General features: G+C 40.3%; 1 protein-coding gene across 1 annotated transcript in view; it reads left to right on the forward strand.

Annotated features, from left to right (window-relative positions):
• PIGU (phosphatidylinositol glycan anchor biosynthesis class U) overlaps positions 1 to 21,108 on the forward strand; it is an 82,870-nt gene that overhangs the window by 30,902 nt on the left and 30,860 nt on the right. Inside the window, exons 6-7 of the mRNA XM_043604718.1 lie at positions 1,922 to 2,022; positions 19,091 to 19,188. Coding sequence (XP_043460653.1) covers positions 1,922 to 2,022; positions 19,091 to 19,188 — 199 coding nt within the window. The remainder of the gene's footprint in view (positions 1 to 1,921; positions 2,023 to 19,090; positions 19,189 to 21,108) is intronic.

Below are 21,108 nucleotides of genomic sequence, written 5' to 3' on the forward strand. Positions count from 1 at the left end.
TTGTAACCCATGTTTCTTTAAAAAAAAAAACAAAAAAACAAAAAAACAAAGTTCTTTAATTGTATATATGGATTGAATAAAATTCCAATCTTTATATGGCCATTATTTTGAGCATCTCCTATGTTTCATATACAGTTAGTCCCCCATTTGTAGTTTAGAAAACTATAGCTAGATAGACCCATCCCAGCTGGGTGACCAGTATGGGAGAGTGGAACTTATTGAAGCTCTTTAAAAGAATTCTCTAGGAGTACTCGTGCTGCCTGTAAGTTTAATTCTTTCAGGTTATTCTTGTTTATATAGAGATAGGCAAATGTGAATAATTATTCAGTCAGCTTATAGTCATTGAATATGAATAATATACTAGCTTCTAGGGATATACTGTAAACAAGATGGGCAAATTTCCTCATGGAAAAACATGACCTTAGAACTTCAGAATTAGAAGGGGCTTGTGAGGACAGCTTATTCAACCCTCTGCTTTGTATGTGTATCTCCTGTTCAGTATTAGGTGGTGTGCAGCTGCTTTTTGAACATCACCTGCTATTTAGAAATGGCTTTCTTCCCCTCTCCCACCAAACAGCTTTCATTTCTATGTATTTCAGAAATACTAGCAAGAACTACCTAATTAGAACCAGAGGTTTAGCAACATTATGAATCCCTTATGGACTCATTTATCTCCTGGGGATACTTTTATAATAGCAGCAGCCATTTCTTTAAAGGTTGTATAACAAGCCTGTCTGTAATTCTTGAAAAAAAAACACCAACAATTTCTGGGCCTTTGGTTTTTAGAACTGCTACTCTTACAGCCTTGGGAGGTATTGGATTTAAGGTCTTTACTGGTGAATAATAATTATAATCTCTCCCTGAGACACTGGTATGTTTCTTCCTATCTAATAATCAGAATTATGTAACTGGTTTCCCTTTTCACTTTGTCTGCCAGGAAACTCAGAGCCAGATTTGAAGCTGATTATTACAGTGCTGTAGAAAACCCATTTGGTCTTTTTTCTCTGGCCTTTTTTTTTTTTTAATGTTTTTCCTAGTCTTGATTTTTTTTGTTTCTATTTTTATTTTCCTATTATTTTTTATTACCTGTTTTCATTTGAGCTGCCTCAAATCTTCTGAAGAAGAGGATAGAAATAAAATAATAATCTATTTTGACTACACAAGATTTCCCTAATCAGCATTTTAAATTCATTGCTCAGTCCATTCCTTCCCACCTCAAGACAAGACTAGGTTTTTGAGCTTAATTCCTTCCAGTAGAAGTTCAAGATGTCCTGTGAAGTTCCATGACAACCAGCTCATTGAATTCAGTAGATACCCTGTACTTGGGATCTAGCTTGGTGGATACAGCTTGACTACCAAGAGGGCTAAACCAAAGCTACTCTGACCTCTCAGAGGAACGGGGGGGTGGGGGGGTATCCTGTGTCAGAGCTTAGGAGCCCAATTGAGGAAAAATTACCTCCTGGTTTTCAAAGACAACTGTAGCCATTCCTAAAATATATGGCTCTGTGGGAGTTGGTAAAATTTTATCACTTATGAGATCTGAAGTACTAGAAAGAACATAGGCTTTAGAGCCAGGAGGTACTGATTTTGAATGTATTTATTAACTTGTGAAGCCTTGGGCAAATTACTTAACCACTGAGTCTCAGTTTCCTCATCGGAGGAATAATGGTATCGCTAGTTTACTGGATCTCTGTGATGATTTACCACACAGCACAGACTAGGCAGTGAATGTTCCGTGTCTTATATTAATTGGTGCCAACACCATTTCATTCTCTTTACTTAAGAGAACTCATTTCTAAGAATTGCCTTCCCTTGAGTATGGTTTTAGTAAATCCCTTGACTTGCCTACCTGTGGTGGCCAGGACTCCCTGGTCCTTTGACTGGGATTACTGATGCCAATTTTGTATGTTTTTTCCCCCAGCTATCTCTTAAATCCCTACACGGTCTTGTCTTGTGTTGCCAAGTCTACCTGTGCCATCAATAACACCCTCATTGCCTTCTTCATTTTGACCACGATAAAAGGTAAGGCCCCAAAGCTCGGTCCCAGACTTGATTTGTGTAGGGTTTTGTAATACTTCTTCTGTGGATTAAAAAAAAAAAAAAAAAACCAACACTTAAGAACATATTTTTTAATTACACAAATAATACAGGATTATTATAGGAAATTTAGGTAAGCTAAGAGAAAAAAAAATTAGAAGATGCTGAAATTCTACTACTCAAGAGAGTTACTGTTAATAGAGTTGGAAAAAAACAAACAATGGGGCACCTGCCTGGGTCAGTTGGAAGAGCATGGGACTCTTGATCTTGGGGTCCTGACTTTGAGCCCCATGTTGGGTCTACGTAGAGATTACTTTAAAAAATAAGCAAATAAACTTTAAAAAAACAAACAAAAAACTGAGAAAAAGCTTATAATGAGAAGAGCAGTCCTTTGCCTCTCTTCCCATCCCTAGTTCAACTTCAAAAGAACTACTTTCTGGCTTTTGCTGGTATTTACTTCCATATTTCTTTTCTTTTATTTTTTTCAAAAAATTTTTAATGTTTACTTATTTATTTTGAGAGAGAAAGAGAAAGCAGGGAAAGGGCAGAGAAAGGGAGAAATAGAGAATACTAAGCAGGCCCCATGCTGCCAGCACAGAGCCTGATGCAGGGCTCGAACCCACGAACTGTGAGATCATGACCTGAGCTGAAACCAAGAGTCGGAGGCCTAACCAACTGAGCCACCCAGGTGCCCTACTTCCATATTTCTAAGATCTCATATTGCTATTTCATGAATTATATATTGTAGACATTATCTATTGCATTCCGTATGGGAGATAAAGATTCAGCTCTTTTGTATCATGTCTTCACTTCCCTTTTACCTAAGAGAAGTTATATCACAGTCTTGATTAAATCAGTAGTTGGTACCTGTATTTTATGACACAGTATGTATTATTCATTGTTGGGCAAAGTAGTAACTATGATTACTTTTTCTTTCTTGTATAACCTTTTCTTCTTCCTGGGGTTAATAATTATCTTTTGGGGGGGCACCTGGGTGGCTCAAAAGGTTAAGCATCCGACTCTTGGTTTTGGCTCAGTTCATGAGATCAAGTCCCACACTGGGCTCTGTGCTGACAGTGCAGAGCCTGCTTGGGATTCCCTCTCTCTCCCTTTCTCTCTGCCCCTCCCCCACTTATGTGTAGGGTCTCCCTCTCTCTCTCTCTCAAAATAAATAAAAATTAAAAAATAATAATAATAATAATTTTTTTTGCTTGTTTTTGCTTAGTCTTTTTGTCCCAATTCCTATTTTCCCCCAGTTGTTCTGCTAGATCTATCAAGTGCCTAACAATAGTTTTTAAAAAATGCTTATTTATTTATGTTTAGAGTTTTAAAATTTGCTTGAGAGAGAGACAGAGTGTGTGAGTGGGGGACAGGCAGAGAGAGAGGAGAAAGAGAATCCCAAGCAGGCTCCCTTGTTGTCAGCATAGAGCCCAATGTGGGGCTTGATCTCACAAACGGTGAGACCATGACCTGAGCTGAAATCAAGAATGGGATGCCTAACAGACTGAGTCACCTAGGCGCCCCTAAAAAATGTTTAAATGCATCAAATATTCTATCAGTTCCATTTTTTATCTGAAGACTTCTCTCACACATCCTGCATCCTGCCCCAATCTTCCCTGTTTTTTTCTGGGCCTGGTGCAAAGCTGTCATACTGGGACTCCCCTTTACAATTCTCCTGTGTCATTTCCCTTCTTTCCTGGATTCCTTCTCTCCTTCATTGATTTTTTTCCTCTGTTTTGCTAAAGTGTTTCCTCTAGTAGTTTCCTAAGAAAGGGTGTAAGAGGTACATATTTTGAATCATTCTTCGTCTGAACACAGTCTTTATTCTAGTTTAGCACCAAATTAATAGTTGGGGCAAAGTATAGAATTCTAGACCAGAAAAACTTTTCCTTCAGAATTTGGAGGTATTGCTTCACTGTCTTCTCGCATCCTGGTTGCTATTTAGCAGTTTGATGCCATTATATGTAACCTATTTTTTTCTGAAAGATTTAGGATCTCCTTTTTGTCCTCAGTGTTTTGAAATTTTATGATGCTATGTCTTGACATGGGTCTTTTTTAATTTATTATGCTTGGTACTTGGGAGACTCTTTCAGTATGGACACCAGTGTCCTTTAGTTCTAGAAGGTGTTCTTGTACTATTTTTCAAATTCTTTCCTCTCTGTTTTCTCTGTCCTCTTGTTTGGGACATGTATTGGATATTGGTCTTTCTTGATTAGTCTAATTTGCATATATTATTTTCAGTGGACTTTTCCATCTTTTTTTGCTTATTTACTTCCTCTTATTTTGCTGGGATACTACTGTGTTTCTGTTTATTTTTTATTTTTATTTTTTATTTGAGAAAGAGAGACAGAGACTGACTCTTAATCAGGCTCCACGCTCAGCACAGAGCCTGATGTGAGGCTCAATCCCATGATCCTGGGATTATGACCTGAGCTGAAATCAAGAGTCATATGCTCAACTGACTGAGCTACCCAAGTACCCCACTGCTGTGTTTTTATCTTCTAACTCTACTATTGAATTTTTAATTTTTTTAAAGTTTGTTTATTTATTTTGAGAGAGAGAGCATGAGTGAGAGAGAGGGAGAGAGAGAGAGAATCCCAGGTAGGCTCTGCACTGTCAGCATAGAGCCAGATGCAGGGCTTGAACCCATGAATTGTGAGGTCATGACCTAAGCAGAAATTGAATGCTTAACTAACTGAGCCACCCAGGTGTCTGAATTTTTAAATTGCATATATATATATTTTTTTAATCTGTTTTTATTTTTTTATGCCTATTTTTAAGTTAAACTCTATGCCCAATGTGGGGCTCAAACTCATTACCCTGAGATCAAGACTCACATGCTCTACCGACTAAGCCAGCCAGATGCCCCTATTTTTTTATTTTAAAGTTCTTTCTTTGTCTCCAGTTGTTTCTTTGAAGCATCCTATTATTATTTTATCACCACAGTATCCTCTCTTCTCCCTTTGAGTTTTGGTTGTTTTTTTTTGTTTGTTTGTTTGTTTTTTAGTTTACATCAGTTCTAAGCACAGTCCCTTTGTCTTCCTGGACCCCCACTCCCCACCTGCCCTTTTTCTTTTCCTTTTTGTTTCGGTCTCTGTCTTTCACATGGGAGGATTTTCTCTTATTTTTGATGATCCTTGGCTGTTTGTCTATTAAAAATGCACTAACACGTTCATTCAAGACTCTGTGAATGGGCAGGAATCAGGCTCACTGTAAGGAGATCTGGCAGTGGGCTGACCTTTTTTCTTGGAGGTATCCCTAAATGTCTTCATTTATAATAGGTTTTCTTTTCCTCTGGAATACTTTAATTTTTCCAAAGAAGAATCTTCCAATTTTCTGCCTAAGGGTAACCAAGATGAAGTTTTGGTGGGGTGGGGGGCTTATGTGACCAATTGCTAGAGTTGAAAGAGCAGGAACAGGGGCTACAACTGACTGCAATATAGAGACTTTATGTAATCTCATTACTTTTCAGCCCACACTTCCTCTCAGCCCATTACTATGAATAGTATCCTCTAGACCTGTGTCTCTTTAGTGTTCTCTGAAACTGTAGTTTCTGGGGGTGGAGTAGAAGGTAGAAAGATGGGGTATGTAGGGGTAGTCATTGGACTGCACATAGATGAGATGTGACCTGGGGTTCTGACATCTGTTTCAGCTTGATTTTCATCTCTGTAACCCCACTTTCCATAGTACCTGATGCCTTCAAGGTGCTGAGTTTCTTGGAAGTTCTAGGGGGTGAGTTAGCCTGATTTTTATTGCTGTTCCTGTCTCTAGGCCATTAAACTATAATTTCTTCCATGTGGCTCAGTCATTTATCCCTCTTTCACCTGTTTCCGCTATTGTATTAAACTTCATTTTGCTCTAATCCTCTCTCTTTTGTTGTTTAAGACTAGTTTTATTCCTTTATTGTCATTTTAGTGAGGTTTTTGGAGGGAGGATATGCATGTGATCATTCTACCACTTTTAACTGGAATTCTTTTAGCATTTAGGGTATATATTTCCAGACTTTTTCCCTCATTTTTCTTTCAGACTTTTAAATATTACTGTTATCAATCAACTGTTGCTATAAAAATTGTTGTTTAACAAATTACTCCAAAACTCAGTGGCTTAGAACAACAATAAACTTTTACTTGACTCATATATCTGTAAGTCAGTCAGGGGTCAGTTGATCTAGGTTACACTTGGCTAGGCAGTTTGTTGGTTTCATTGGGACTCATTCATGTACCAGTGGCTAGCTATAGTTTGCTAATCTAGGCGGGACCCTTCTCCACATGTCTGTCATCCTGCTGGACCAGGGAACTGAATTAGGCATGTTCTTTTCATAGAGCAGAGGCACAACTGTGAGCAAGCCCAATCAGGCATGCAGTTTTAAGTTTCTGGTTATACCACATGTGCTAACATCCCATTGATCAAAACAACACCTGGCCGAGCTTAGGAGTGGAGACTTCTATCTTGTCCACAATGGAAGGGCGCTGCAAAGTTCTATGACAAAGAGCCTGAACACAGAGGGGGTGGAGAATTGAGGTCAATAGTGTAATCTACTATGTATGGCGGTAAACATCTAGTCTGTCTTTTTTTTTTTTTTTACTTTTTTTTTTTTTACTATTTATTTTTGAGAAAGAGAGTGTGAGCTGGGGAGGGGCAGAGAGAGAGGGAGACATAATTTGAAACAGGCTCCAGGTTCCAAGCTATCAGCACAGAGCCTGATATGGGGCTGGAACTCATGAATCATGAGATCACGACCTGAGCCCATGACCTCAGCCGAAGTCAGACATTTAACTGACTGAGCCACCCAGGCCACCCCGCCCCATCTGTCATTTTTAATGGCTGCATACTATTCCATTTTATGGATGCAATGTGTAGAAATTCTTTAACCAACTTCTATTAAATAGGTAATTTTTTACTTTTCAGCTGTTTAAATAACACTGCAATTGGTTTTCTATTGTATAGTAATTTCCACACCATGTACAGTTATTTTCTTATAATGAAGTCTTGGAAATAGAATTGTGTCACTGAATGTATATCTTCTTTAGGATTTCTGAAATTTATTGCTAAATTGCCTTCAAGAGTTTCACCAATTTATACTCTCTTAAGTATATGAGAGTCCTTATTTCACCACCTTGTTGCTGACTAGTTTGCACACTCAGGAAATGAAGAATCAAAAGGTGTACATAGAACTTTTTAGTTAGAGTTTACATACCCTTTCTAGGGTGGCATGAGAATGACTTAGGTCGTCATAAGACGTTGTTTCTCTTTGCAGTGGTTGTGGGTAGTCTTTCTGTAGGCTGTTTAGTTTAACTTATTATCCATGACTAGATATTTTCTTGTTATGAAAATTGTGGTCATTTTGTCAGAAATAACTCTGAAATAGTGAAGACTCTTTGCTATCTGTGAATACTGCCTGCCTCAGTCCCTGTTTCCAGAGTGTTGGGCTCAGGTAGATTCATTGATCAAGGTGTCTGGCATCCATTAAAATAAGGACTCTAGGGGCGCCTGGGTGGCTCAATCAGTTAAACGTCTGACTCTTGATTTTGGTTCAGGTCACGGTCCCAGAGTCGTGGGATTGAGCCCTGTGTTGGGCTCCACGCTGGGTATGGAGCTTGCTTAGGATTCTCTCTCTCCCTCTTCCTCTGCCCCTACTGCCCCCCCCCCCCCCGCCAATAAATAAATAAAGACTGTGCTGCAGCCTGGCAGAAGGGACTGAGCACCAGCCTTTGGAAATGCCACCTTTAAAATAGCCAAGTACAACGATGGAAAGACTGAAGACATAGCCTCTGAAGTTACATGTAATAGGAATCTCACACAAAAATGTGAAATATGCTGTTTTAAAAAATGTCTTTTGTATGTTTTTTTAAATCAATGGAAAGGTTTTGTTTTGGGAGAAAAACATGTGAAAAAGTTATATGTATCTCTTATAGCCACATTGTTTTTGGTTCCACAGAACAAAAATCTTTATATTATATCCATATTTCTGTTGTATGAATTCATAGACATTTTTATAATGTTATACACACAATTTTGTTTTACTTTTATCACTTATTTCATGTGAATTTTGTAGTGTTGGTCACATATTTGTCAGTTTCTTTAAATCTAAATTTAGTTTTTGTTTGTTTGTTTTTGGGTTTTTTTGTTTTGTTTTGTTTTAATTTTAGTAGTTCACCTAAGTAGTTGAAGTACTTGGTAAGAATAAAAGAAATTCATTGGAGGTGCCTGGGTGGCTCAGTCAGTTAAGCGTCTGACTTCAGCTCAGGTCATGATCTCATGATTTGTGAGTTCAAGCCCCGTGTTGGGCTCTGTGGTGACAGCTCAGAGCCTGGAGCCCATTTAGGATTCTGTGTCTCCCTCTCTCTCTGCCCCTCCCCTGCTCATGCTCTTTCTCTCTCTCCTTAAAAAATAAATAAACATTAAAAAGATTTTTAAAAAGAATAAAAGAAATTCAAATGTATAAAATGAGATGTAAAAGTCTTTCATCAGCCCACCCCACCTCCTCTTCCATTTCTTAGTATGTTCGTCATGGAGTACCAGACCTCTTCCGTTGTTGGCAGCTATACACAGAGGCCATCACAAATAATAGTCTGTTAAAATCTGTTAAAATATTCAAAGAATTCTATTTTAGTTGGGTCTCTGACCCATCCTAACTCTTTGAGTGTATTAATAATCTCTACTAACAGAATATACAGTAAAGTTGGTTCACTTGTAAAATCTGTAAGTCACTTTTCTACATTGCACATTTGCACCACGTAATTAAATTTTAATGAAATTAGGAAAGGAATTTCATTTAGAGAAGAAAACAGGAGAATTCACAAAAAAGGAATATAAATGACTAAAAAATATGGAAAAATACTGAAGTCCATAGATAATTAATAAAAGCAAATTGAAATAACACAGGCTTATTTTTTCCCCCTTTCAAACTGGCAAAGATTTTAGAAGATAATTCTCAGTGCTGACAAAGGTGCTATCAAATAGACATTCTCCCAGATGGCAAGTTGACTTAGAAATTAGTACAGGCCTCTTGGGAAACAGTTTGGCAGTAGTCTTAAAATTTTTCTACTTTTGATTTATTCTGCTTATGAGAACCTATCTGAAAGCAATGCAGAAATACAGGTAAAGCTTTGTGATACAAAGTCATTAATGTAGGATGATTTATAATGACTGGAAAAAATGGAAAATACTTCAAAATAGAGAAATGGCTACGTAAAACATGGTTTACCCATGTAGTTCAATCCCATACAGTTTGGCCATGCACATGGTGCTTAAAAATAAGTGTAGATTGTGTGAGAATACTTATTTTTTAAGGCAGAATACAAAATTGTATATTTAAAAAATTTTTAATATTTATTATTTTTGAGAGAGAGTGCGAGCTGGGGAGGGGCAGAGAGAGAGAGGGAGACACAGAATCTGAACCAGGGTCCAGGCTGTGAGCTGTCAGCACAAAGCCTGATGCAGGGCTCCAGCTCACAAACTGTGAGATCATGACCTGAGCCGAAGTCGGACGCTTAACCGACTGAGCCACCCAGGCGCCCCACAAGATTGTATATTTTAATAAAATATAATCTCAACTATGTTAAAACAACAACAAAAATAGTTTCCAAAAGAGTGATGCTTGTTTCTGGAGAGTAAGCTCATGTTTCTATTTCCTTTTCATACCTGTTTTTTTTCCCCAAAGTTTCTTCAGTGAGCACATAATTAAAATTAATTTTACCTGACTGATAAGAAGTTAGGGACAGTGTGGGAATGCAAGCTGATGCAGCCACTCTGGAAAACAGTATGGAGGTTCCTCAAAAGACTAAAAATAGAACTACCCTACAACCCAGCAATTGCACTACTAGGTATTTATCCAAGGGATACAGGTGTGCTGTTTCGAGGGACACATGCAACCCCATGTTTATAGCAGCACTATCCACAATAGCCAAAGTATGGAAAGAGCCCAAATGTCCATCGATGGATGAATGGATAAAGAGGATATGGTATATATATATACCATATAGAAGATACCATAAAGAAGATATGGTATATATATATATACCATATATATATATATATATATGTATGTATGTATATATATATGGATTACTCGGCAATCAATGAAATTACATAATCAAAAAGAATGAAATCTTGCCATTTGCAACTACGTGGATGGAACTGGAGGGTATTATGCTAAGTGAAATTAGTCAGAGAAAAACAAAAATCATATGACTTTACTCATATGAGGACTTTAAGAGACAAAACAGATGAACATAAGGGAAGGGAAACAAAAATCATATAAAATCAAGGAGGGGGACAAAGCATAAGAGACTCATAAATGTGGAGAACGAACAGAGGGTTGCTGGAGGGGGTGTGGGAGGAGGGATGGGCTACATGGGTAAGGGGCATTAGGGAATCTACTCCTGAAATCATTGTTGCACTATATGCTAACTAATTTGGATGTAAATTGTAAAAAATAGAATTAAAAAAAAAAAAAGAAGTTAGGGACAGTGGAAGAAAACTTGGCAACTCTCTTCCCAGACTTCCATGGAGCTAGTGTCCTACAGAACAGAGTGGCCTCATTGGCTCTGTCCCCTTCTCCTACTTGCTCTCCTCTGGCCTCCTTTGTGACAGTCCAGGGTTAGCTGGGACACATCGAGAGCTACAGGCCAGGACACGGCCCAGCCATTGTATTACAACGTACTTTTTGGGGTGTTGGCTAGCAAGCAGGCCTAAGGGCAGGGTTGATGTTATTTTAGTGGAGCAGTCTGGGTTTCATTTCAAAGGTTGGGGCTTTTGGTCAAGGGCTACCCTGCGTTTCAGTGAGCTAATTAAAATATTCCATCCCTGTGAAGTAGTCTTTATTGGGCTTTAAAAAGGAAAAAAAAACAGATGTTAATAGGTAGTCCTGAGATGTTTCAAACTAGGAATTCCTGAGGTTTGCAGCCCAAGGACCCTTCCAGCTCTCCTTGTCCCACCAAAAGAGGTGTGTGTGTCAGGACTCGCTTCTGGAGGAAAAAGAAGGATCAGTACTATCAGAGGTAGTGCTTGGTGATTAAGAGCTCAGGCTGATCTGATGGCAGACCGATCTGGTAGCTAATTCCAGCTCCTCCACTTCCTGGCTGTGCCACCTTGACCAAGTCAGTGAACTGTTCTGGGCCTCAATTTTCTTATCTGTAGCATGGGAATTGAAATAGTTCCTATGGCGTAGAGCAAATGTAAAGAATGAATGAAATGGTGCATGTCAAATATAGCATGGGATGGGGGATGTACTAAGAGCTCGGTGAATGATGATGCTGGTTGCTACTCTTTATAATATCCTCTTTTTCAAAAGATCCCTCAGGATTGACAGGGGCTCCCTGAGCCTTCTGGGGAGAACTTGGAGGTTTAAATGAGAGATTCTCTTCCTGGAGCTCAGCCCTGGAAGAACAGTTGGAGAGTGATGATCCTTAGTCCTGAACCCATCCATATGGGGTCCCTCTAGGGTAAAGCTCTGCCCATGAAGAAAGTCTTAGAGGACAGGACCCTAGGATAAAGCAGTCTGGGTTTTTTGTTTGTTTCGTTTTGTTTTGTTTGTGTCAGATCAACCCAGTTTCAAAAACTGCTAGTTTCTAGTTACCAGTTCTGTAGCCTTGGGCAAATCACAAAGCTTCAAGAGCTTCAGTTTGATCATATAGATAATGTCTGCCTCATAGATAAGCGGAAGAATAAGCAAGAAATATAAAACACTTAGCATACTGCCTTAGCAGAGCCCATTCAACAAATAGTTGCTTGGCTTATTATGATTTTTATGATATGGGTGTGGATTGAGATCAAGAAAGGAACCTAGTGATGCAGTTAAAGCGAGTGGGGTTTGGAATGAGACTGTCTGGTTTCAAATCCTGTTATTATTATTCACTTGTTTTGTGACCCTGGGCAAACAACCTTTCTGTCCTTCAGTATCCTTTTCTATAAAATGGGAATAGTAGTAGTACCCACTTCATAGAGTTATTGGAGGGACTAAATAACTTAATATGTGTAAACTGCTTGCAGTTATAGCAGGAGAATGTGCTCAATAAATTATTATCATCACTGATGTGGATGGACTACTCCGAGACAGCCTGCCCCATTAAAAGAGTGCTTGGCAACGAATTTGGTATAGCAGACCAGGCCCCAGCATCGGCTCCTCCTTCCCAGCAATCTTGCTTGTTGGTTAGGCCCTAGTGCAATTTCCTCTTCTGAGGGAAGATGTCCCATGGGACCTTTTCACCACATTTCCGTCTGTCCCACTGCCTGTCCTGGTATAGGTCACTGTCCATGACCCCTCTCTGCTCATTCCACTTGTAGTCCGTATCTTGAACCAGCCCCCAGAGCCCCACCCTGTCTACATTCCTGTGCTATTCCTGTACATTCCTGTACATAGCTCTGCTACCTATCCAGGCCCAGATTGCTTCAAGATGCAGTCCCTGGAGGCATTGTTACCCCACGTCTTGCCAAGGCTTGTCTTGTCCCCCACCCTGACACAGGTAGAGAGTTGGAAAACATACTCAAAGCTAGATGGGTAGGTAATGAAATTCCCTGAATACTATAGCCAGTGTACATGCACATTTGACTGATTTACTTTAATACTCCCATCCTAAGCCCAGAGACTAGGGCTGGGACAGAAAACCTAGTATCTGAGCTGTACCAGCAGAAAAACAGTAGATTATCTTTTTTTGGCAAAACCCATAGTCCTCTTGGAATAGTTCTCCTGGTTAGATGAACAAGATACCCTAGGTCTTGTCCAGATAAGGCTGCAGTTTCAGACGTTATGTGAAATGTCATGTCTAGGCCTGTAGCTGGATGCTTTGGGGTGATTGTGCAATCTAAGTCTGCTGTCATCTGACCCCTACCTACCTGCTTGCTGAGACTTTGTAGATTAACTGTTTATTGAAGTATAACATAAATACAGGAAGTGCATAAATCATTAGTGTGCAGTTCCATGAATTCTCACAAAATGATGAATAATCCACACTCCAATTAAGAAACAGAATGTTGGGGGCACCTGGGTGACTCAGTTGGTTAAGTGTCTGACTTTGGCTCAGGTCATGATCTCACAGTTTGTGAGTTCGAGCCCCATGTTGGGCTTGTTGCTTTCAGCTCAGAGCCTGGAGCCTGCTTCAGATTCTTTCTCTCTCTCTCTCTCTCTCTCTCTCTCTCTCTCTCTCTCTCTGCCCCTCCCCCACTCAGGCTCTGTCTCTCTCACTCTTAAAAATAAATAAACATTAAAAAAAATTTTTTTTAAGAAACAGTGTTGCGGGGGGCCTGGGTGGCTCAGTTAAGCATTCAACTTAGGCTTAGGTCATGATCTCGCAGTTTGTGGGTTCGAGCCCTGCACTGGGCTCTGTACTGACAGCTCAGAGCCTGGAGCCTGCTCCCAATTCTGTGTCTCCCTCTCTCTCTGCCCCTCCCCCGCTCACACTCTGTCTGTCTCTCTCTCTCAAAAATAAATAAACATTAAAAGAAAAAAGAAAGAAACAGAATGTTGGGGCGCCTGGCTGGTTCAGTCGGTTGAATATCCAACTCTTGATTTTGGCTCAGGTCATGATCTTGTGGTTTCATGGGTTCCAGCTCCACATCGGGCTCTGCGCTGACAGGGTGGAACCTCCTTGAAATTTTCTCTGTCACTCTCTCTCTCTCTCTCTCTCTCATAAATAAATAAACATTAAAAAAAAAAAGAAACAATATTACCAACATCCATAAGAGCCCCTTTTGTGCCCTCTTCCAGACATTCCTCCCAACTCTCACCCTGTTTTTGCCCATCAGGCTAATGACAGTCCCATCCATGCTCAGTGCACCCTTCTGTCATCTGTCGCCCTCCTGCCTGTGCACATGCTGTTCCCTTGGACTGCTGGGCCTTACCTAAACATTGTTCAAAACTTAGGTGTCATTCCCCTGACGGGCTAGCTTCATACTTTTCTCCCTCCATATTTTGCCACTGGTTACTGGGATCTCCACAAGGACAGAGACTGTCTCAGTCGCCAGTTTCCCTGGCACCCAGCACAGGCTTGGCATAGAGTAGGCACTCCAAAATGTTTGCATATTGAATAGTTTGTCTAAAATACTTGAAGTCACCTTTTTCTTTCTTTTCTTTCTTTCTTTCTTTCTTTCTTTCTTTCTTTCTTTCTTTCTTTCTTTCTTTCTTTCTTTTCTTTCCTCTTTCTCCTTCCTTCCTTCCTTCCTTCCTTCTTTTTTTTTTTTCTTTTCTTTCTTTCCTCTTTTAGTAGGTTCAACACTCAGCATGGAGCTTGAACTCACTACCCTGAGATTAAGAATTGCATGCTCTGGAGCACCTGGGTGGTTCAGTCGGTTAAGCGTCCCATTTTGATTTCAACTCAGGTCATGATCTCATGGTTCATGGGACCAAGCCCCACGTTGGGCTCTGTGCTGACAGCTCAGAGCCTGCTTGGGATTTTTTCTTTCTGCCCCTCCCCTGCTCATTCTCTCCCTCTCTCTCAAAATAAATAAATGAGCTTTAAAAAAAAAAATGTATGCTCTACTGACTGAGCCAGCCAGGCACCCCACCTTTTACTTTTCTTCATCTTTCCTGACCTTGCCCCAAGTACATATCATCATCCTTCTGCTTTCCTAATCCACCCACCATGCCCCTTCTAGCTTTTTTCAAAACACATCAGCTCTGAGTCTCTTGTGTGTCTTCATACTCCCCCTCACTTTTGCTCAGACTATGTATTTGCCCCATCCACACCTGCCCCAGCATCCCACACATCAGGCTCCTGACTGTTGTAATGCCATGTTTCTGCCCCCGGACCACAGGCCTCCACCATCCAATAGTTTACTCCACAGAGAGCATTCTCTGTGCCCAGCCTCCTTCCCCAAGTCCTCAACTTCTATTCAGTAGGCTCTGTTGTTTTCAAGTGTCAGATTTCTTTTGTGCTTTGCCCACGTTTCATTACCTGTGTTTTACACTTCCTAAGTTCTCCTTCCTCAAGAACATTGGTTTCAACTAGACTTACAGGGGTGCTCGTTTAGCAATATATACAAGTATCAAATCATTATGCTGTACACCTGAAACTTATACAATGTTATATGTCAGTTATATCTCAATAAAAAAGAAACACTGGTTTTCTTTAATGTGCTTGGATTTTCAAAGGGATTCATATGTGTCACTGAATGATATTCATTCATTCATCAGGTGTGCCAGGCACTGTGCTAGGTGTTGGAGATTCAAAGTGAAGAGGGGTTTATTGCCCTTGAGAAACTCATAGACAAATGGGGACAGAGAACAACATTAGCAAATTATTATAAAGATGGTATCAGTATTGAATGAGGGTATTGACTGAATTTAGAGAATGGACACTGGAATCATCTGAGTGGTTTTGTTACTTAAAATGATAATGTTACTTAACCTTCTGTTTCTGTATCTTGATTTCTTTACCTGTGAAAACAGAGCTTTCACAAGGTTATTGTGATGTTTACTGAAGGCTTTTATGTTGTCGTTGTTGTTGTTGTTGTTTGAGTTCAGCACTGTTCTGAATACAGAGGAGAGGTGCCTGACACCTAGTAAGTGACCACTGTTAGCTGTAATCACTATTGTTATCATCTCTGCTTAGGCCTCATTAGAGAAAGTGACATTTTAATTGTCCACTGGGAATGGGTCTGCACTAGAAGGAGGGCAGCGAAGGATAGCTTGGGCAGAAGGAATAGGCTGAGAACAGACACAGAATGAAAAGGCATGGTGTTTCAGAAATTAGGGAATGGTCCAGAGTAGCTGGAGGATGGGGTGGGTGTAGGAGAACAGTGAGAGGTGGTAAAGCTGGAGAAATAAAATAAGACCCAGATAGTGAAGGGCCTCGTTTGCCGTTGGAGTTTGGACTTAATCCAGTAGATGAAACAGAATCATCAGAAATGTTTAAAGAGAGGCCTGTCACAATCTAATCTGTTTTAGAAGGATCCTTCTGGTACTTCTCTGGAGGATTACATGGGAGGAGATTGGGGAGACCACTGGGGAGAAGGAAGAGGCTGCTGAAAACGTGTGGCAACAGATGATGAGAGCAGGAACTGCAGTGGTGGTTGTTCCAGGGGTCGATCAACAGGACATGACTGGTAGAAGGAGTGTGGGCGTGGAGGGGTGAAGGGTCACTGCAGTAAGCAAGGAGATGTTGCTGCCACTTACTGGTAGAGAATAGCAGAAGGAACAGATTTTTCCTGACTATTGATTTCGTCTAAGGAAGGAAGAGTGCTTCTTCCCAATCCAGGGAGCAAGTCTCTGAAACTCATGAGTCCATTCTATAATGCTATGAGCGCTTTCTTCTCTATTGGCCCTTATAGATAGTCAGCTGCTCCAGACAAGTAATTACTGAGCTCAGGCAATTAGGACAGGAAGTGACTGTGTTTATTTCACTCCCTGGTGTCTTCTGGGAGAGAGAGGGGTGAAAGTCACATGTTTGTTTTCACCACTTTTATAAGAATGGATGGAGTTGGAGCATTAGCCTCCCTCCTCTGGTAAGAGCCTGTTTCTCTTGCACCCCAGTCTCTATAGAAAGTCATGTTAAATTTAAAAGTGCTTTCCATTTTTTTTTTCCTCCCTTAGCTGGTTTTCCACACAATGTCATTCAGATTTTGGCCAAGTCAGGGAATCTTGAGCCCAGCTTAGCTGTCAGACTCCAGAACAGCCCCTTCTCCACCACTGCCATCTCCCTATCTCAGAATTGACCTGGTTCTGGTTCTAGGTGTCTGTGGCTCAGCGGGAATGTGGGGGCCTCTGCTGGTGGCACAGCTTGGCTGGGCATGATCCTGTCCCTGCTCAGTCATGTTTACAAGCACCCTGGACACAGGACATCATGCCTGGCACTGATCAGCAATGCAAAACAGCCCAGCCCAGCCCTTAGAATTCTGTCCTTGGTCTTTTATTTCCAGCTTCCTCCTTTTTCTGCCTTCCTTCCACTTTCTTTCAACCAGGAATTGTTCCTAGCTGATGAGTTTCTTTGGTTTGAGGTATGAAGCCCTCAGAGTTCTCTTGTCTCCACTCACTCTCCTATAAAGTAGTCATATTTGTAACCCTCCTCTTCCAAGGTGGCTCTTAGATCAAGGAAATAGACTACTTTGGTGGGCAAAAAATCCTATGGATCATGTCCTTCTGTTTGTTTCTGGAGCTGGGTTGGGAGAGGGTAAAACTCCTGAGTGGAGTTACTGGTTACTCCTTTAATGAAACACCATTGAGAGGATATCTTATTTCCAGTAAACAGTTGACCTACACTAATGAGAGTGACCACAAGACCTGTCAGTTATGAAACATTATCATCACAAGATAACAGCCTTGAACTGTCACTCTACTGATTTCTGGGCCACTCTGAAACCTCTGTTGCTAATTTGTGTTCTCTAGCTTTGGTTTTAGGGTACTCTGTTGTCTAAAACATCTGAAAGAGACTAGCTATTTGGTTTTTTAAAAAAGGAATCAGGGGGGCGCCTGGGTGGCGCAGTCGGTTAAGCGTCCGACTTCAGCCAGGTCACGATCTCGCGGTCCGTGAGTTCGAGCCCCGCGTCAGGCTCTGGGCTGATGGCTCAGAGCCTGGAGCCTGTTTCCGATTCTGTGTCTCCCTCTCTCTCTGCCCCTCCCCCGTTCATGCTCTGTCTCTCCCTGTCCCAAAAATAAATAAACGTTGAAAAAAGGAATCAGGAGCGCCTGGGTGGCGCAGTCGGTTAAGCGTCCGACTTCAGCCAGGTCACGATCTCGCGGTCCGTGAGTTCGAGCCCCGCGTAGGGCTCTGGGCTGATGGCTCAGAGCCTGGAGCCTGTTTCCGATTCTGTGTCTCCCTCTCTCTCTACCCCTCCCCCATTCATGCTCTGTCTCTCTCTGTCCCAAAAATAAATAAAAAACGTTGAAAAGAAAAAAAAAATTTATAAAAAAGAAATCAGTTTTTTCTTATGACATAAACAAAGGATGTTCATTATAGAAAACTTAGAGGGATGCCTGGGTGGCTCAGTCGGTTAAGTGTCCAACTACGGCTCAGCTCATGATCTCACAGTTCATGGGTTTGAGCCCCACGTTGGGCTCTGTGCTGACAGATTCTGTGTCTCCCTCTCTCTCTGCCCCTCCCTCACTCATGTTCTGTCTCTATCTCTCAAAAATAAATGAAACATTAAAAAAATTTCAAAAAAAGAAAACTTAGAAAATACAGAGAAGCAAAAATTAAAAAAAAATTAGTAATCCAACCACTGAGAAAAAAAACCACTGTGAACTTTGGGCCTCGTCTTTTAGTCTTTTTTTTTTTTTAATTTACTTATGCATGTGTGTTTTTTTTTTTTAAGTTTATTTATTTATTTTGAGCGAGAGAGTGCATACAAGGGAGGGGCAGAGAGAGAGGGAGAGAGAGAATCCCAAGCAGGCCCCGTGCTATTCATGCAGAGCCTGACACAGGGCTTGAACCCATGAATTGAGAGATCATGACCTGAGCCAAAATCAAGAGTCAGGCACGTAACTGACTGAGCCACTCAGGCATACCCTGCATGTTTTCTTTTAAATGAGATCATAGTGTATATCTCTTTTATAACTTTCAATTAATAGGATGTTATAAATATCTTTCCATGTCATTGCAAATTTGTTGTAACATCATGTTTAATAATTCCATAGTGGGCCATTTTATGTAGGAAATGGGGAAATTATTAATAAAAATTAATATACTTTAATGATAAACACATGACCTGAAGATAGTCCATAAGGAAAGGGTATTGTAAAATAGGGATAGGTTTCATAGCTCTGAATTGCTTAAGCAATAATTGTGGACTTAGTTGATAAGTTAAATTGGACATAGATATTAATAGACTTGATCCCTTTATTCAGTCTGAAAATTTTACAGGAAACATACTTGAGGGGTCTCAGGTTGCTAAAGGTAAATGGTTTTGAGTTCTTAGGTTTCCTTTCATGGGAAATCAATCTGTGAGTTTGCATAGCACCTTGTGCACCAGGAGATATTTGACAAGAGCTTATTTGACCAGTTACAGAAAGTTTCTTGCTTTTGGGACTTGCTGAGTCTAATCCTGATTGATAAAGCTGGATTCTTTCTTTCTTTTTTCTTTCTTTTTTTTTTTTTTTTTTTTTTTTTTCCTTTTACAGGTAGTGCCTTCCTCAGTGCTATTTTTCTTGCCTTAGCAACATACCAGTCTCTGTACCCACTCACCTTGTTTGTTCCAGGACTCCTCTATCTCCTCCAGGTAAGCACTTGCTGGTCAGAAGCCAACACTCAAGTGACATTTAATACATGGCCCAGTCACTGCCTGGGGCAATGAAGGACATGGCTCAATAAAGGCAATGGGACCGGGTCCCTGTCTCACATGTACTTGCTTCTACTTGAAAACACAAACAAAGAAACTTGACTAACTTTAAACAAAATGGGCGTAGTGACCATTAAGTTCTAATTATGCATAACATTGCAAATGTTTAAGTGTATTTCATTTTATGTGTGTGTAGTTGGAATCTACCAACCATCTTGCATTTTCCTTCTCTCATCTAATATTCATAGACCCCTCTCTAAGCTCATTTTTAAAAAACTTTTCTGTATAACAGCACTCATCATGTAAGGTTCTCGTAGGAATTAAACGTTGTGGGTGTACGTAATGCAATCCTGGGACCATGGTGAGTGATCAATAAATATTAATTGAAGAATACAGATTGCTGATATTTACTGAGAACTTACTATGTCTGACACTATACTGAGAACTTTGCAGGCATCATTTCATTTCAACCTCATAAGAACTTTTGATGTAGGTCATAGTGTTAGCCATGTATTAGTCTATTATTAGCCATAATACATCCATGAATTGCAGCTGGAATATTGGCCGGCATAGTTACTTGCCTAAGGTGACATGGCCAACAAATGACAGTGCTGAGATATGAACTCAAGCATCCTGATGCAAGAACTTGCCCTCTGACTGTCTGCCTTTTCCACACCAATGAGAATACACATATTTCCTCAAGAGCAAGTAACCATTTTCAGGTCCTGCATGGTCCAAATCCATTTTTAGAAGAGAAACATTTCTTGAAAGTGTACAGAGGACAGTGCCACAATTCAAACCAAGAAATATCTGATTTCAGAGCTTTTGTTCTCAATTATAAACACTGTTTCTGGGATGCCTAGGTGGCTCAGTCAGTTAAGTGTCCTATTCTTGATTTCAGCTCAAGTCATGATGATCTTATGGTTCATGAGTTTGAGCCCCATATTGGGCTCTGTGCTGATGGTGCAAAGCCTGCTTGGGATTCTCTCTCCTCCTCTCTTTCTGCTCCACACCCTCTCTCTCTCAAAATAAATAAGTCAACTTAAAAAAAAAAAAAAAGCACTGTTCCTAAAACTGAGTGTATACCTCCATTTATTGGAATAGGCTACATGCTTGTCATTTTAAGTGACTTCATAATATGTCTTTGTCTTGATGTACACAGTGATTCATAATTAGCTTGGTCTTCATCCTGTTTAGGGAATTTGAGATATGCCCTGGTTGTCATTGATATAAATAGTATAGAAAGTTAGTTTTCTTTATTTCCTTAAAGTATGTAACTCCAGGTGACTCATTGGACCCAAAGGTGTGAGAATTTTCTTAGTCCTTATTATGCAAGACCAGAGTGTTCACCAAAAAGCTTGAGCCCATTTGTAGTACCACCAAAAGTGTCTAGAGTGAACCATGGGCGCCTGGCTGGCTCAGTTGGTAGAGCATTCAACTCTTGATCTTGAGGTTGGAAGTTTGAGCCCCATGTTGCATGTAGAGATTACTTTAAAATAAAATCTTTAAAAACAGTAAAATAAAATAAAGTGTAGTGAACCATTTCCTCCCAGGCTGCCAGCACTGGCTTTTCAAATTTGAGTTATGGTTGCTAGTCTAATAGATGTATCATTGCACTGTGAAGTTATTTTGCTTTGATTCTCTTTCTAGATTCTTGTTGAATCCAAGAATTTTTCCACATAATAGTATGCTGTTTGCATTTCCTTTATTACTTCATACTTACAGTTCATTCTTTAGAAAGTCTGAGCACTAGGAGAAATGGATACAACCATGTGGGCTCAATTCCACAGCCCTGGGATCATGACTGGAGCCAAAATCAAAAGTTGGATACTCAACCAACTGAGCCACCTAGGTGCCCCA

Source organism: Prionailurus bengalensis, chromosome A3, assembly GCF_016509475.1.
Source record: "Prionailurus bengalensis isolate Pbe53 chromosome A3, Fcat_Pben_1.1_paternal_pri, whole genome shotgun sequence".
Lineage (NCBI taxonomy): Eukaryota > Metazoa > Chordata > Mammalia > Carnivora > Felidae > Prionailurus > Prionailurus bengalensis.